Genomic DNA, 18,903 nt, shown 5'->3' with positions numbered 1-18,903 from the left:
GAGATAATAAGGCAAGAGAAAACTTACCTCCACACCTGAGAGAGTTATCTTACCTCTTCACTCCTTAAGTTACCTCTCTTGTAGTTAATTTACCTCCTCTGTAGTTAATTTACCTCCTCTGTAGTTATTTTCACATGCAGCTAATTAACAGCTGGTCTTTAACTCTGGAGTTATTTTAAGGATTGGAGAGTTAATTTAAAGACAGAAGAGTTAACTTTAGGCTTGCCTGAGGTAAAATGTTTCCTGAATACTACATGCCTTATCACCATGGTAACAACTCTAGAAGAGTTATTAAAGACAGGAGATAAGTTTAGTGAATTGAGGCCTTTGTGTCCAGATAACTTAAAAGCAGCTGGCAGCCACCCATCAACACACTTAGAGGCAGCCTAATTTTTTTGACCCCCCCAAAAAATGTGCAAATCTTAATGAACACTTTTCACTGTGAAAATAATTGTAATGTTTACTTGTTCCTACTAACATAATTATGAGCATTCCACTTACCTACATGTTCTCAGCATTCATGCTTTGCTTTTTATTAAAACACAATAAATCTTGTTTACCACCATTTATTGCACTTTTTGTTTCAGATGCTGATAAATTAGATTGGTCAATATTTTTTTTATATAGAGATCAGCCAAAACATTAAAGCCCCCCTGCCTAACATAATTACCACTTGAGCTACCAATAAAACTCTGACCCATCAGACCTCACAAGCAGATTCTTGGAGTCTTTTACAAGGTGAGTCCTCTCTGAACTGTACTGTTTTTCTAGCACATCCCACAAATTCTTGATTGGATTGATCTCGGGAAGATTTGGATACCAAAAGAAACATGGTTCAATAGATGGAACCATCTTCATTCATTGTTCCATTGATCAGCACAGTCACTCACCTAATTGTTGTACAGGTGCTTTCAGCAGTAGTCAGCAAGGGAACTACTGATCTGTAGCAGCCCCATACACGCCATGTTTGGATGCACTGTAAGTCCTAAAACCTTTACCTTGTGGCTAGCAATAAGTCTTTCATTAGTATGTGCTACAGTAGTTCTTCTGTTAGATTGGACCAAATAGGGTATCCTTCACAACCCAAGTGCATCAATGAACCTTGACCACCCAGGACCCTGTCACCATTTTACTGGTTTTCCTTCCTTGGACCACATTTGGGAGGTACTAATCATTGAATACCAAGAACACCTCTTAAAGAGGAATATAACCCTGCATTTCAACTTTGCTCTAAAACATTATTTACAGCATATTATATGCAAAAAGCATTTTTTTTTACTAGACCAGCATTGGAAGGGTTAAACACAGAGGTTTAAAGTTCCGTGGAGAGATATGCAGAAGTTCAGATTGTTACATTCTATTTAGTTAAATGTATCTATTGAGAAATGTTACACACTCTTTGGCTGTCCTCCAGCTCCTTCTCAGTCAGAGACAGTCACATTCAACACTTAGATACATTTATGTAAACAAAATGTATCTATGTCAGCTTCGGATGCGTCTGCAGAAATCTCCAGGAACTTTAAAGCCCTGTGTAACCCTTCCAATGCTGGTCTAGTAAAAAAAAATGCTGGTTGCATATAATATACTGTAAATAATGTTTTAGAGCAAAGTTGAAATGCAGGGCTATATTTCGCTTTAAGATCTGCTGTTTTGGAACTGCATTAGCAAGCCAATGTAGCCCTGTCAGACTTACATATTCCCTGTCTTGTCCATTTTTTCAGCTTCGATATCAATACTTTCAATAAATGCCTGTGGTGCTATTGTTACTAGATAACCTATGTTACTTATTTTGCCAGTTAATAGTTTCAATGTTCTGTCTGATAGGTGTATATAAATAATAAAATAATTCTGTTATAAAATGTTAACATTGCTTTTCAAATATCTTTCTCCTGTGTAAAGTGGCTGCAAGTTCTGTTCTGCCTTTTACATGTCTAATAAATTCAGGCTAATTCCACCCCACACATCATGACATTGCAGAAGTAAGGAAAGTTATGGCTTCCTGCAAACAAACCATGTTTATAAGGAAGGAGTATAAAAAAGTATTTCTATAATTAGACAATAAAAGTAATCCACAATGGCCAAAAATAAGTAAGGGTGCTAGCTTGGAACAGATAACCGCATACTTCAGTCTCCAAATATAAGTACTGCCAGTAAATTACAGCCAACTAAAATGAGCAAGTCCTTTGCAGCTTGGCTCTCCGAACAATTCACAGCCTTTGGCCAGTAGTACCAGTTTATATTTTATACATATTTTTCAACTGTCAAAAGAAAAGTATATATTGTTGGTAAATGTAGTTTTTTCGGCATGCAATGACTGCATATTGGGAGCACATTCTGAGGAAGAAGAAAACACACTAATCTGGTGGAATGTTTTGAGATGAAAAAAAACAGCACAGGTGCATTCACTTTCATTATAGATGACAGATTTTGGCTGGTAGGTGCACACCTTTCCCTATCATTAATCAGCTATGTTGAAACATGAACTGCCTGACCTTGTAATCTGTGGATAGTATAAGAAGCCAAACCTATCTCAGAGAAAAAAAAAACAGGTGCTGAATGCTAACTATGGACTAAAATGCATATATTTTGGTATCTAGCGATAATGTGCCTGGCTGGGCGCATGTGGAATTCTGTAATTGTGAAATAGCAAATTAAGGTATTAAGTAAAAACTATAGCCACTGTCATTTAAAAACCTTAATTTAGCTGGATCCCTGTCTAGTATTTTGTGTGTGTGTGTTGATGGGGTGTGGGGGGGGGGGTGATATTTACAATAGGGTTTACATAGACGGAACTACACTAAAGATGATACAACTTATTTTTAACATCGTTATTTTATCAAGGAACTTTTTAAATGTAATTTTATTAAAAAAAGTATCTTTCAATTTGAATTTGTAGCCAGCTATGAATTTCTATAATCAGCAAAATAATATTACACTTCTGTACAAACCTGGAATCTATACTCTGGAGAATGGACTGCTAAAGTCAGAATCAGAATCATTTTTATGTTGCAAAGCACAACTGGGTCATGCCCAGAATTGGACTTGGCATGCGCAGGCTTAAATATAGGAAGGGAGGCAGAAAACATCAGCGAAATATTCAGCACATAGAGATAGCAGGGTAGCAAAGTTCACAAATACAACAATTCAACAAATAAAGACGACACAAAAAATTATCCGGTTATGTAAAGTAAGTGGCGGTGCAAACGTGTATTTATCGGTTTCAGCTATGAGGATGGAGAAGATCTAAAGAAAGAGGGGATGGGTGAAAAGAGTTCAGAGAGTTGACAGCTGACGGGATGAAGCTGTTCCTATGCCTTGAGGTCCTGGTGGAGATGGACAGAAACCTCCGGCCTGAGCAGAGCCGGCTGAAGAAGCTTCCCATCTGGGGAGACGCAGGCCCATATGCAATTAACTTTATTTCCTGAGTTTTCTCCCGGGTAATATTATAACACTGTGTTAATACAATGTTTTTAAACCACCAGAAAGCAAGAAAAAGTTAATTGCATATGGGCCGCAGTGTTGTAGTGGATAGCGCTTGTATCTTGACTGACCAGAGGTCTAGGTACAGATCTTAGGTAAGTCACTATCTGCATGGTCTACCTTTGCTCTTGTGGGTGTCCTCTGGCCACTCCAGTTTCCTCCCATATCTGTAAAAAATTATTTAGATGTATAATGGTTCCCAAAATTGGCCTTAGACTATGGTGGGGATATTTGACTTTGGACTTATACATTGACTGGAAGTATACTTGGATACTTCCATATCAGTTTGTAGAATAACTGTGTTTTACTTGCTTATGAAAGTAAGCTGAAGGTTTGCTGTACCTGCAAAAGGTAGACCTGAAGAGAAGGGCTTGACTTTTACCAGCAATAATGGAGATTGTCTTAGGTCAGAAGGGGAACCTGAGTGTATCTTATGAATAATGATTAACTTTTAGCTACGCCACTTCCTCGAGAACTTGTACAAAATTAACAAGCATACATCTTGTGCATAATAGCATAGTAGTAAAAAACAATAAAAAACAGTGCTCGCTATCTACAAGTGCTAATGCACTATATCAACACAGATATTGCCAAAAGTTAACTGTGTTGCAGAATGAAAAGTTCAATAGTGATGTCTGCTATAGGTGAATCCAAGTGCTGCAAGCAGTTTCTGGGTTATGTCCAGTAATATACTGTAAGTTCATACAAATTGCGCTCTTGGAAGACCATAAAAGTTTTACAGCCACTAAGCCCCCCTTCATGAAACCACTCACCGGATAGTAGGGTATATTCAGACGTTCAGCGCTCTCGCCTCCTTAGTCCGGTTCAGCAGAGTATAATGGCCCTGAACCCCTGGAGACATTATACCCCAGATGCGCTGAACGGCCTGAATAGACCCTACTATCCGGTGAATGGTTTCCGGAAGTGGGGGCTGAGTGACTGTGAAACTTTTATGGTCTTCCAAGAGCGCAATTTGTATGAACTTACCATCAAGCAAGGGTCTAGTATACAGTGCAGGAGAGTATTGATGTGTATGCACGTTTATACTGTTCACAGCATGTTTTTATGGAAGGATATATCTGTCCATACCGCTAGGGAGGTTAATTGCATAGTAGGTTAGGTGTAGAAGACAATATGCGTTGCCCACACACCCACAAGCTTTTTCAAGAGTCTCACTTTAAGCTAAATATTGTATCTACTATATTTTCATACACCTTAGAAATCGATTTCTGTTTTTTTATTACACCTATGGAATATTTCACAGCGTTAATGCATGATAACAAAGAGGGTTTCTCTAAAATATGATATTACTCGGACATCTACTATGAAAAATCAGAAGAAATTGGAAGCTTTGACATCTATATGAATGAGGGCTCACTAAGAGATCAATAGGCCAAGAGGAAATGGACAGCCAGTCGAGTAGGATGTAGCATGGTTTAGGTTCACACTGGGATGGATGAAAAACTGATTCATGTAAAAACTCATCCGCAGAACGGATTTTTGATGAATATTGCATTTTGATTTTGCCAGTGTGTTGTTAATAGTCATGCAATAGAGTTACATAAAATAGGGTACAATTCCTATAGAAAACAACGTAGTACGAGAGAACAGTAGCTTTCTTCAAAAAAAGCTTTGACTTATCTTATAGCACACATAAACTGAGATAGATATAGAGGCTAACATTTAATTGCTTTTAAACAATGCACATAACTGGCCTTTCCTGCTGATCCTCTGTCTCTTATACACTTAACCATAAACCCTGAACAAGCATGCAGCTCAGGTGCTCTGATTGACACCTGACTGGATTAGCTGCATGCTTGTTTTAGTTGTGATTCATAGACTACTGCAGCCAAAGAGATCAGCAGGGCTGCAAGGCAACTAGTATTGTTTGATGAGAAATAAATAGGACAGCCTCCATATACCTCATACATCAGGTTCTCTTTGACAAGGTTATAATAAAAAAGGAAATGAATCTTTCTTCACTCACTAACATTCTCTAGAGCTGGATAACACCGGAGAACAGTGGAAAACTTACTGTATGTCTCCTAGCACACAAAATATAAATTCTGGCCACAGAATAACATTATCATTTCCATATTTAGAGAATAATGTTAATGCATATTTCTTGCACAATGTGATTTATGCTCTACTGTTCTGGAGACTTTAGCTTGACGGAATGTATGAATATGAACATTGCGTGATACAAAAATAGACTGATGTGAAAGCATCTTGCAGGCCATCAGTAAAAGCTGGAATAAGTTTCAGTGGTACTTTTCTTGGCTACTAGAGTCTAACTAACCTAAGCCATAAAGGTGCAGTTACCAGTTTTACTGAGAGCTATGCTTACATTTATGGGATGCTCCTGGTAAACTGGACCACCAACACATACAGTAGGTTAAATGCAGGTTTGAAAGGTACAGAATAATTTTACTACAACTGCAAGTTAGTTTTCAGTCCAAGGTTTAGTCACTCATGATGAAAAACGCTTTTAGGTTGTATTAGATCTCTTGGAACCTTAAAGAAAACCTGAAATCTTGTATATATTATATTATAAAAAAATATAAAAAACACATTACCAGAATCATGGGTCCTCCCTTGCTCCATTAATACGTTTTCACTGCTTCCCGCTATTAGCAGTTTTTGGGGGAAGTTTTTTTTTGCAACTCCCGACCTCCAGGCAAGATGGCTGTGACCCCAGAACTACTTCCAGGGTGTTGCAGCGTGAACAGAACATGGGCACTCTCCTTTAAAGCCGTACACTAGAGGACTCTAGCACTGAGCATGCTCAGTTTGTCCTCTCATGCATTCCGAATTTACAGCTTGCTTGCAGGGCCGGATTTGTACTCTTTACCGCCCTAGGCCACTGTCACCAGCCGCCCCCCCCTTCAGTATGGGCAGCGAGATGACCCCTCCCCCTTCCCTCTAGTATAGGTAGCCAGATGACCCCTCCCCCTTTCCCTCCAGTATAGGTAGCCATATGACCCCTCCCCCCTTCCCTCTAGTATACGTAGCCAGGGCCAGATTTAGGCCTCCTAGGCCATGGCCTAGGGCACCTAGGCCATGGCCTAGGGCACCACAAGAGCAAGGGCACCAAAGCAGCAGACTAAACTGGTGCAGCATTTGCAAGCTTGCAAATGCTGCAATGCAGGGAGATCAGGTGAGCGCCTGATCGCGGGACTCTGTGCAGGGCCACCTCACTCTCTGGTCAGTGGTCATGTTGGCGTTGTGGCGGGCGGCTACGGACTTTGGCAGCATTGGAGACGGAGGGGAAGAGGACGCTTCTACACTGGAGATGAGCAGAGAAGTGAGTGACACTAATGGCTGCTGCGGTGTGGAGGCAAGCTGTAATGAAAGGGGGGAGTGGGAAAGGGAGGGATTAAGGGAGTTATCTGGCTATCGATACTGGAGGGGGAGGAGAAGGGGTCACCGGGCTACCTATACTAGAGGGAAAGAGGGGAGGGGTCATCTGGCTACCTATTCTGGAGGGGGGTCACCTGGCTACCTATACTGGAGGGAAGGGGGAGGGGTCACCTCGCTATCTATACTGAAAGGGGGCGGCTGGTGACATTGGCCTTGGGTGGTAAAAAGTACAAATCCGGCCCTGTACGTAGCCAGATGACTCCTCCCCCTTTCCCTCCAGTATAGGTAGCCAGATGACTACCTTATTCCTAACTTCCCTTTCAGTATAGGTAGCCAGCTCGCCTTCACACCGCAGCAGCCATCAGTGTTACTCATTTCTGCGCTCATCTCCAGTGCAGAAGCTTCCTCTTCCTTTCCGTCTCCAATGCTGCCCAAGTCCTTAGCTGCCGACCACAATGCAAACGTGCACAGAGAGCAAGGTGGCTGCTGCACAGGCAGCTAGCAGCAGAGTACCGAGGTCAGGCGCTCGCCTGATCTCCTTGCTTTGCAGCATTTGCAAGCTTGCAAATGCTGCACCATTTTAGCCTGCTGCTTTGGTGCCCTTCCTCCTGTGGTGCCCTAGGCCATGGCCTAGGCGGCCTTGGCCTAAATCTGGCCCTGCTTGCTTGTGCACTGTACTGGCTCGCTCTGCCAGCTCCTGCCCATGTCCAGGCTCGCTCTGGGCTCCTAGAGCCGCATCCACTCTGAGTTTGCCAAGAACGTGCATGGAGGGGCCACAGAGGGGAAAGGGCGGAGAAAGAGGTGAGACGCTGGGCAAAGAGGAGTAACAGCCTGAAGAGCACAGCTTGCTAACCATCGACTTCTAAGTCAATGATTTTAACGGGTGGATTCATGGACCAACAGTGGCTGGAGGAACAAACGACCACAGCGCAGAGGTGTGTGAGACTTAAAGGCACATACCTCAATTGACAGATTATTAAAACAAATTATAGTTTAAATAGTATGGGCCCTATTTATAAAGTGGCAGTAGATTGCTGCCCCATACTTTGCCTAACATTGCTGATCATTGTGTTTCTCATCACATAAACAAACGTGGACTAATTATTGAGAACTAGTTTACACACAATGCAATTGTGATTTCCCAGGGATTGCATTTTGGGATTCTCATTTTGAGGAAAGAGAATCACATTGTCACAATGCTGCATGCATTTATACAAAGGGCAAATGCTGCAGTGAGAATGTTCCCATATGGATACAAACACTAACTCTCCTAAAACCAACTTCTTTGCCAAATAAATTCAATATCCAGCACATGGCTACATAGTAACCGCGCCAAAATGCCCCATTGAATTTGAAAACTACTATCTGGGACTTGGCTGTATAATAGCTGAGCCCTGCCACCCAATATGTAGCTATATACAATAGCTGAAGCCCACTCATGTTCAAATATCAGCTACTTAATAGCCACAAGTAGGTGGGAGGATCTGAGACCACCCTGGAGTAAAAACAAAAAACGCAGCACCCATTTTTACTGAAGATATTTTTACTTAAGTGCTTCAGCTCTGGCTATAGATAACTCTGGCACTGTATTCAGCCTGAGGAAGTGGGCTGAGACCCCCGAAACGCATTGCCAAGTGCATATTCAATTTCTTTGTCATTATCTGACCTAGTCGTCATTGAGGCAAGCCACCTCACCCTTTCTATTTTAACTGCTTTTAATGCAGTTTTATCATCATCTGGGCGCCTCTTATCCCCCTTATAAATAATAGCCAATCAGCTAATAGCTCAGCTAAATAGCGGGCACTGGATGCCCAATTTACACCCGCTAACGAGCAGCCAAATTAACTTCTTAGATGTGTGCACCCCAAAATAAACTGAGTTATAGAAAATGTATTGGCACAACACCTTCAAAAATGTAAAAATATATATAAAATAATTTTTCTCCATAATACAAACCCATGACAATGTAAAACTAGGTTTTCGTAGCTGTATTTACTTTTAGGAGATATACAATTCATAAAATACCAGTAGTTTCAGAACTAAAAGCCTCTCTGCAGAAGACATGTAGTCAGTTTCATGTGGTAATCTTCTGTATTCCTGAAAACGCTTACCGTATGTCAAAGTTAAAGGAGAACGAAAAAAAAAAAAACCTGTACAAGCACATAATTCTTCCCATTCATATTTTTCTTTCTGGTGAATCCTACTTTAAAGCTGGTGTCACTTTCCATCCATTCAGTCATCGAGTCAAAGCAAGTTTCCAGCATCAGTTGTCAAACAAACTGCTGTAGGTTGCAGGTTGCATTACGTAACCACACAGGCATGTCTGCGCTATTATCGCAGGACAAACAGATTTTACAAGGAGGATTTATGTTAATTAAAAGAGTCTGGGCAAGATATTATTGTAGCAGAAGAAAATAAATAATTGCTCATCAGGACCATATTAAAAAGCTGAGAGAAAGTGAAATGGTTGATAAAGCAGCCATGAGTGCCCGTAAAATGACTAAATAATGGGGCAGTTTCCTTTTCGCTGTCAGTGTTGTCATGTAGAGAGCTGTGTAGGCAAATTGTAAACATCTCTAACGGTTTAGCCATATGACATGATGTCATGCAGGCTTCTCGGGTGATTCAAAAAGATTGTGAATGAAGAAGTTGTCTGAGGTCAAACAATTTGCTTAGGCTGTTATTTCCATCTCTGTAAATCTGTAGTAAAGGGCTATAAATAGCAGGTTTGGAACACCAAGTGAAATCAAGTAGTTAACAATGATGGGTGATTAAACTAAATCCATATTTATTGACTGCAACCCACCAATACATCTATAAAGAATGCCCAATTTACTGAGACATAAATACACACTGATGCTGATTTTGGAGCAAAGAAATAACTGGATAAATTGGGCTTTTTGCCCATAATAACTAACGAAGTCTGGAACAGACATACGTATTACAACCTAATAATTTGGAGTATATATGTTTGCGCCTCCCCTGATTTCTGGGGCTGACCCTGCTTATGGATTAACCATTGCATTCACCCTCAACAGTATACCCCTCCTCTCATCCCACCATACTACATAGGAATGACCATTCATGTTTGGCCGGAAATGTGTGCGCCAGATAGCACCGTGGAAGTATGGGCTCCCCATATGTTACCATGTTATTTGTAGCTACAATTTGTATAGTGGTCGGCCCTGCCACCCATTTCTGGATATAGCCATTATTAACATGGGTACCTATGGGGTTTTTGGATACAAACAAACAACAACAAACACAACATTTATATCGTGCTTTTCTCCTGGCGGACCCAAAGCGCCAGAGCTGCAGTCACTGGGACGCGCTCTATAGGCAGTAGCAGTATTAGGGAGTCTTGCCTAAAGTCTCCTACTGAATAGGTGCTGGCTTACTGAACAGGAGGAGCCAAGATTCAAACCCTGGTCATCTGTGTCAGAGGCAAAGCCCTTAAAGAGGAACTCCAGTGAAAATAATGTAGTAAAAAAGTGCTTCATTTTTTACCATAATTATGTATAAATGATTTAGTCAGTGTTTGCTCATTGTAAAATCTTTCCTTTCCCCGATTTATATTGTGACATTTATTACATGGTGACATTTTTACTGTGGGCAGGTTATGTAGCTGCTCCTAGCTGTTTTGGCTGTTAGAGACAGCTGTAAACAGCTAATTCCTGTCTGTGAACATTGTTACATTGTGGCAGTTTGCCCAGAGTACCGCAGTACTCAGAGCTTCTTGTGGGAGGGGTTTCAGCACAAAATCAGTCATACAGCGCCCCCTGATGGTCTGTTTGTGAAAATCATTATATTTCTCAAGGGGGTATCAGCTACTGATTGGGATAAAGTTCAATTCTAGTTTGGAGTTTCTCTTTAACCATTACACCATCCACCACACATGCACACATGCACACATGCTCAGTGATCTCACATCTACTGCTAATGACAAGAGTTTGCTTCCTATTATTACACAAAGGGAGTTGTCTCTTGTGGTTGCATGGAGGTAGAACCAATGCATGTGAAGCAGTTGTTGCATTGAGATTGTAACAAACATATTCACATTGACCCTTATTCAATTCACTTTTTCTCTAAGTGATAATTTTACACCTTATCAATACTACATGCATAGGGATTTACCAGCAAGCACCTTCTCACCCACTTCTTGGTACTTTTTAATTGCAGAATGCTGAAAGTGTATGGTATTTAAAACAGAAGATGAAAAATTAACTCCTAGGAGAAAATGTAGGAGGAAAAGTGAATGAAATAAGGGCATTTGTGACTTACAATTTCAAGAACCAAGATGAGGATGCCATAGATATACACCTGATCAGACAACCAGCTGGTAGGTGGAATTTCACAATGTTCTCTCTCAGCGCTAGCAGTCTGTCTCCAGGCTTAGCTTGCTTAGCTTGGAGACACATATATTTTAAGCTTACTGGTGACAAATGGTGGAAAAACACAAATAAGCTACATCTGCATGTAATCATTACTGTATTATGTAAAATCCTGCTGTGGCAGTTAATGGTTGCTTCAGACAAAATAATTATTCCCCAAAAAAGTAAACATCATTTACAGACATTACATTTCCTTACAAACTAGGAAAACAACATTCACATGACTGACCACAAGGAGCACAAGTTGTAATCACTGACACATCCCAAATCAGCAAAGCGAAACACCTGGGTACATATTTGGTTTTCATGTGAGGAATACATTGCTCACTAAAGAAAGTTGCTTAGTTTTCATTAACTTTTTGAGGGGGTTTGCTCAGACCTGATGACCTAAGCCTATCAAGTTACCAAAAGCACAGCATTTTACAATGATGATTACACAAGGTGCAGTTTGCTTACCAGAGTGAGGAGAGTATAATGAATGCAGAATCCTGGTTCAGAGGGAAAATATTCATCTGATACAAATCGTATTCTGATTTGATTTCCTTTCGATAACTGCTTGCCTGGTACTGTCTTCGAGCCACACCACCGCCCAAGGATTGTGCCTTCAATGGGGTCTTCCACCTCAACAAAATCATACCTGATGAGATAGAGCATAAAGTCCAGAATATTCATAGATATGTAATAAATCTGACAAGATGAAACTTGCTGTAAACATCAGAACTATCTAGACCAGTGCTTCCCAATCCTGTCCTCAAGTACCACCTACAGTGCAAGTTTTGTAAAAATCCACAAACTTTCACAGGTGAGGTAATTAGTGCTGATTAACTACCTCTGAGGATTTACACAAGACACGTACTGTTGGTGGTACTTGAGGACAGGGTTGTGAAGCCCTGATCTAGACCATCTTCAATGGTCAGGGTGCATCTCATAATTGCACAATAAGGGCCTCCCCACAGTCACAAATTTATAATGGTAAATTTTACATAACATGACCTAAGCATACAGTACAGAAAAAATGTGGCAGATAGATAAGAGTTCCTATTACTGACTTTGTTGAAGGACACCTGACCTGAAGTGAGAGGGCTAGGCAGTCTGACATACCACTTGCCCAGCAGTCCTGCTGATCGTTCATGCATCAGAAGTGTCTGACTCACACACCTGAAACAAGCATGCAGCTAATCTAGTCAGATTTATTTATTTATTTAAGTATTTATATGGCGCCAACATATTACGCAGCATTGTACAGAGTATATTGTCTTGTCACAAACTCTCCCTCAGAGGGGCTCACAATCTAGTCCCTACTATAGTCTTATGTCTATGTATGTATCGTGTAGTGTATGTCTAGGGTCAATTTAGGGGTAAGCCAGTTACGTTATCTGTATGTTTTTGGGATCTGGGAGGAAACCGGAGTGGTCGGAGGAAACCCACACAGACACGGGGAGAGCATACAAACTGCTTGCAGATGTTGAAATGGCTGGGATTTGTACCGGGGACCCAGCACTGCAAGGCGAGAGCGCTAACCACTACGCCACCGTGCTGCCCTTGAGTCAGGAACCTCTGATCTGCGTGCTCATTCCATTTCTATGGCTGAAAGTATTTGGATCTGCAGGACAGCAAGGCAATATGTATTGTTTACAAATAAAGAAGTATGGCATCCTCCATATCCCTCTCACTTCAGCTGTCCTTTAAAATTGCGTGCAGCATTGCCTGGCAACTATTTTTGCATTTTAAGATTTGTATCAGTGCATGGAGGACTTCACCTAACATAAACAGAACATCTGCTCAAATCCTAGAGTCAGCAGACAGATTGTGGTTAGTGCATGGTGTGTGTGCTTTTTAGGTCTGCATGTGGACTGCAATCGTTTATAGCGGTGTCTCTGGTTGCTGAAGGGTTCTCTTTTTTCTTGCATTACATTTTAATGATTATTAAATTCAGATTGTTTTTAGGTGCTCAATTTCGTGACCAAAAAGTTCTACAGGCACTTTTATTGACCTGAGGAAGCGTGCCGAGACCCGTGAAACGCATGTCTACCGTGCATGAATAAACATAACTTTTTACATTAAATAATGATTTGTCCTTTTGAGAAGGTAAGAAATTACGCATCTCATATATACAACATCTGGTAGTATCATATCATCAAGGGCACATCCACCAGTATTTTTAGCATAGTCCATACCTCATAGGGATGTTTTTAGTCACAAGGACCTTTAGTCCTCACAACTAATCCAGGAGAGTGACCGACCAGCATCTGCACCAACAGACCCGGCTGGGATCCCGAGCAGGAGCAGTTATATTCCCACAGGCTCAGACGGTAGTTGCAAGTGTTGCAACTACTCTTGTGAGTATAATACTTATACATGTGTGTTTAAATATCTTTGTCTAACGATACTGCACCATTGGGTTCCTGGTATCTCTCATTCACAGAGAATTGGAGGTTACAGGTAACCATCAAAGATCAATTTTTATTACATTTTCAATCTAGATGATGAATGGAGTCAAGTTAAGCAGTACAAGCTGTCACATTCTCTCCTATGCTACATAGACCAGACCACATGACTCATATGTTACTGCAGGGGTGATGGGGCTCTGACATGGGTAGTGAAGGGAGAAAAGAGGAGGAACCTGTCAGTAGCAAGGTAAAGTGAACTTGTAAACTGTTTAAATAGACATACACTAAAATAAAATATAAAATAATGTCCTATTTAATACATTATTATAACCTGACCCTGAGCTGAGGTTTAAAGGCTTACATTTTGGCTGTCATATCTCTGAACTAATTGCTAGTTAATCCATGGCCAACCACCTGCAGACGGATGCCAGCCTGATCTTCACCCTCTGCCAACACAGCTGCATCATATCTGTAAAAGCTTTTTGGTATGCAAGCTTGTTGGGATTTCCAGCAGGATTTGCCAAAAATGCTTCTCTTTGAAACTACAGAGTTGTTAGAAATAGCACATCCACCTTTGTTGTCTTTATTTTTAATGGCTAAATCTATTTTTATAAAAAGTTTTTAAAAAGACAAATACGGTACATAGAAATCTAAATAGACATAAACTATACATTAATGGAAATGTATCCAAATAAATGTTTCAAGCCCATTTCCAAGCTCAAATGTTTCTGAATAGGCACTTGTATTTACTGTATTTGTTTTTAAGAACCTTGATTAGCTAATATGAAATAAATTACTTGTTACAGGACACTATGGTGAAAAATTGTAAAATACACACACATAGATGTACATTTGTACCAAAGTAAAATGCACTATAAATTACTTTTTTTACTATGTTGCTCTCACTTACAGTAGGCAGTTAAAATCTGACAGACCTGACAGGTATTGGACTAGTCCATCTCCTTAATGGGGATGATCATTCTCCTCTACAAAATCACTCCTTAAAAAGGATCTACACAAACATGTTAGCCAGCCTGCCTACTTATTTGCACACTATTTTGGGAGTTTGACTGAGAAACTATGATTCAACTATGATTCAGTACGTGCTTTTGAAAATAAGGAAAACCCTGAGAATCACACATGAGGAGATGGGCTGGTCCAGAACCTGTCATATTTACTACTTTCCATAAGCAACAGAAACATAGGGCATTTTAATCTAGGAGAAATCTACATGTTATATGTAAGTTGTTTACATTTTACAATTTTCTGCAATTGTGGTCCTCTAAGCATGTGATCAGGAGCTGAGACACTGGCAGCTTCTAGCACAACAGACTGTGTTATAGGCAGCAATCTCTTCAGACAGATTCAAACCTTGCCTTCACCCTTGCAGTCTGAACATTGGGGGTAATGCAAAACAGTAGCAACAGCCACAGACATAGAGATTGAAAGACATTTTCTCAACAAATTGGTTTCCGGGCATGTGATCATAATTTCAAGACAGGATTGGTAGTAACATAATCTCATTTCTCACAAGAAAGCTTACATCTGAGTACTCTCATTAATAGGCAATTAGATTAAGTTATCAGGATTATACCTGAAGCATTAAAGATTTTTCCTTTGAATTACCTAGGTAAAGGATTGAGAGAAGCACACCCAGCTATTAAAAATGTGAAAAGCTGACACAATCAGACGTTACTTTCAGTGAAAACTATGTCTACATTTTTAGTACAGTAGTTCCAGACACTGGAAAATATGTAATAAAGCAAGGATACAAAAACTGTAAACTGAGCTGAGAGTTTGTTTCCCTATTGGAATAATGAACCCTCCATCACATGAAAGAATCACTAGCTTGAAAGGTAAAAAATGGACATTTCCTGTTACTGAGGACTTTCCATCTGATACTCGTCAATAGTGATATACACACAGTATTATTCTACTCAGTATACCTCTGAAACAAACATCATTTTGCTATGTAGTTTTCAACAAAATGAACTAATGATCATGCACCGTATCATTATTTGCTATGTATTACTCAGAAAGTAGACATATACTCAAAACTACATTTAAAGCAAACTATCAATAAGCAAGTGTTACATAACTACAATGTACAAATTATGTCTAAGTATTATTTAACAGCTGTGTAAGCATGTTCTCATGGTAAAAGTCTGTGCCAAAAGCTGTACTTCAGTTTGCGTAGACGTTAGTTGCATCCATTAGCAGAGGTGATTATTCTTTATTTGAAATGGAACATCACAGCCACTGCTGGTCTCTGAATCTCTCAGAAGAATACAGACTACTTTTTTGACAGAAAAAAACACTGGGTAAAAATCCTGCCTTGGTGTCAGGTTTCACACACAATTTGTACAGAATATTTACTCCATGTAGCAGATAAGACATACTTTTCTTTCTGCTTAAGGCGCGTACACATGCCATACTTCAGCAAACGACAGGTCCGCCAGACCCTCCCGCTGGGCGGACTTTCTGCCGACAGTGGCACGTGTGTACGCGCTGTCGGCAGACTGATAAGACTGTTTCTGAAAGATCCACTGAGCGGATCTTTCAGAAACAGTCTCATCAGTCTGCCAACAGCGTGTACACACATGATACTGTCGGCAGAAAGTCCGCCCAGCGGGAGGGTCTGACGGACCCATCGTTTGCTCAAGTATGGCGTGTGTACGCGCCTTTAGAGCTGCACACAAGTTCTCCTCACTTCAGCTATCCCTGAAAGCCCCACATGTTATCTAGACAGCTCATTCACAGAGAGAGAAAGGAAGCTATTGAGACCTCTAACTTGAAAAGACTAGAAAGTATATCAAGGTTAACACATGTCAGAAGAGGAGATTCCTCCCTCCCTTCAACATTCACTGGTCCAACACCAGTCCCTGACATCCATCAATGAGATACTTTTATAACATGAAAGGAAGAGATAAGCAGGTAAACATTTGCAGCAGTACTTGGGAACAACTACACGAGCTATTCCCATCCCAGTTTAAAAAAACATTTTTATTGATAGTTGTCCTTTAATAAGGCCCAACCAAGCAAAACCTTATTATATTCATAATGCAGCATCTGATGTGGTCTGGAAATGCTAAAACACATTGCTGAATAGTATACATCCACAGTTATTTGGACAGTCAAATGTATTGTCTATTGGTACTTTAGCTGTTGTCTTGCTCCTGGTGATATGTCTGTGTTTTCTATGTCTCCATGCACAGGTTACACATTTCACAGATAACAAATCTCTCCGTCTATTGTTTTGTAAGGTACACCTTGAGCCAAATCCTGTGCGGAGAGCCTTGTAACATCCAAAAACATTCAAAAATACAAAAACTGCCAAAAAAATAGCTAGTTCCAGACAAATATATGTAACTCCCTGTTTTTTCTAAAATAGGTCTGTATACAGTATGTCCCCCATTTGTTTTTTACCTGGTCACCTATATAATTTATTATTGGATGTTTCTTTTTATTCTTTCAGTTAATATGGAGTTCGATCGAAAAAATGGATCTGGAGCCTGATTGGACCTGTTGGAAACTATTGATCTGACCCGTTGATCTGATGGGAAATTGCATAGTGTGGAAAAGGCATTAGACACGCAACAAAGGAAGAGAGAGGTCGACATTGCTTAAGTGGACTTTAATCGTGCATGGTGCAAAGTACATAGGTAACACAGGTACATGGAAGCGCGAAACGAGCCGTAAGCCTCCAGTGCCCTGCACCCACCCACATTGTTTGGATTGCTGCTTTCCGCTATGTGCACACTTGTTACCTATGTACTTTGTACCATCCACAATTAAAGTTCACTTAAGCTGTGCCAACCTCTCTCTTCCTTTGTTGCCATATGATCACTCTGATCCAGGTCAGAGCATGCTTTGAACATTAATGGACGCAACCAGCTGTTATCCTTCCACACGTCCTCACTCGCTACTGTACTCACTGCAGTGCCAGAAAACTTTCCTTGTTCCTTGTAGATTAGACACACAATGCCAGATCATGCACTGGAGTAGTAGACCTAATCAAAAATGGATTAAGATGAAATGGGGCTCCAGGCAAAATAGTAGTTCTTGCCCACTGCTGATGGTCATATAGCTTTTTTTTTTGTAAGAATTGGTGGGGGACAGCATTCACCAGGCCCCTAGACGGCACTGGTCCTAATAATACAAGTTAACATTATTCTGTGTGCGCGATCAGGTAGGATACACAAGGAGGGAGGGCCCTGCCAAAGGCTTACTAGCTAAGCTTAAAGAGAACCTGTAACAAAAAAAGTTCCCCTGGGGGTACTCACCTCGGGAGGCGAAAGCCTCAGGGTTCCAATGAGGCCTCCCTCTCCCCTGTAGCTGCAGGTAGTCCATCGCTGGCTTCCCTGAAATGTCCCGGAATCCTCCCTCGACAAGCCTGACAAGCGCTGATAAGTGCTGATTTATTTACCTCAACAGCGGGGGTGCTGTTGCGGCTCTCCGCATGGAGATAGGTGAAAATAGCCGATCTCCATCGGGTCCGCTCTGCTGCGCTGCTGGAATACTACCTAAAAGACAACTATCTAACTATCTGACATTAATTCTATACGTGGGTACAAAATAAGTCTTTGGGGTGGTACCACAAGACACAAATGATTGGGATGCTTTTTTATGTTTTTTCTTTCTTTTTTTTCTTTTTAGGGCTGGTTCAGACGGACGTTTGCAGAGCGTTTACAGCCAGCGTTCAGGGCTTGGTGTTAAACGCTCCCATTCAAGTGAATGGGAGCGTTTGTACCAAGCTTTCAAGCGCGTTTACACAAACGCGGCGTTTGGGTCCCGATTTTCCCTGGCGTTCAAGGAGCCCCTGGAAGCTACATGTAGCTTTCAGGGGAGGTTAACCGCGACGGCTAATGTCCCTCTAGGGGAAGAAAAAACGCGACCGCATCCAAACGCACACGAACGCTGCTAAACGCGACGCCAACGAACGCAACGCCTCCAAACGTCCATCTGAACCAGCCCTTAATCGTGTTTGCTATTATTTTTTCTCTTGGAGCCTTCTTCACATGGGAGCTTTTGCATAATTATTTTCCCCATGGCAAAAGGTTGGCATAACCAACAATAGCCAATCAAACATTCATAATGTTTAGTCTAAGTACTCTGGACTCATCAAAGTTGCAGCTGGACTAAGCTGTGCATGGTACATTGAGGCTACACACATTACATGAACTGGTTTAAAAATGATTTAAATAATAAACAAAATTAAAACAATACTTTCTTTAACCACAAGCAGACACATGTTTGGCTGGGTCATCGTGTAAAATCACGTT

The 18,903-nt window shown here is 40.9% G+C and overlaps 1 protein-coding gene across 2 annotated transcripts in view; it reads right to left on the bottom strand.

Annotated features, from left to right (window-relative positions):
- The window catches only part of PDGFC (platelet derived growth factor C), a 346,169-nt gene that overhangs the window by 63,480 nt on the left and 263,786 nt on the right, over positions 1-18,903 (bottom strand). For both annotated transcript variants that reach the window (XM_068278877.1, XM_068278878.1), the window contains exon 3: positions 11,688-11,868. In XM_068278877.1, the coding sequence (XP_068134978.1) occupies positions 11,688-11,868 (181 nt within the window). The remainder of the gene's footprint in view (positions 1-11,687; positions 11,869-18,903) is intronic.

Source organism: Hyperolius riggenbachi, chromosome 1 (genome assembly GCF_040937935.1).
Source record: "Hyperolius riggenbachi isolate aHypRig1 chromosome 1, aHypRig1.pri, whole genome shotgun sequence".
In the NCBI taxonomy this organism is placed as follows: Eukaryota; Metazoa; Chordata; class Amphibia; order Anura; family Hyperoliidae; genus Hyperolius; species Hyperolius riggenbachi.
The sequence above is the reverse complement of the archived record's forward strand: the minus strand, read 5'-3'. Positions and strand labels throughout refer to the sequence as shown.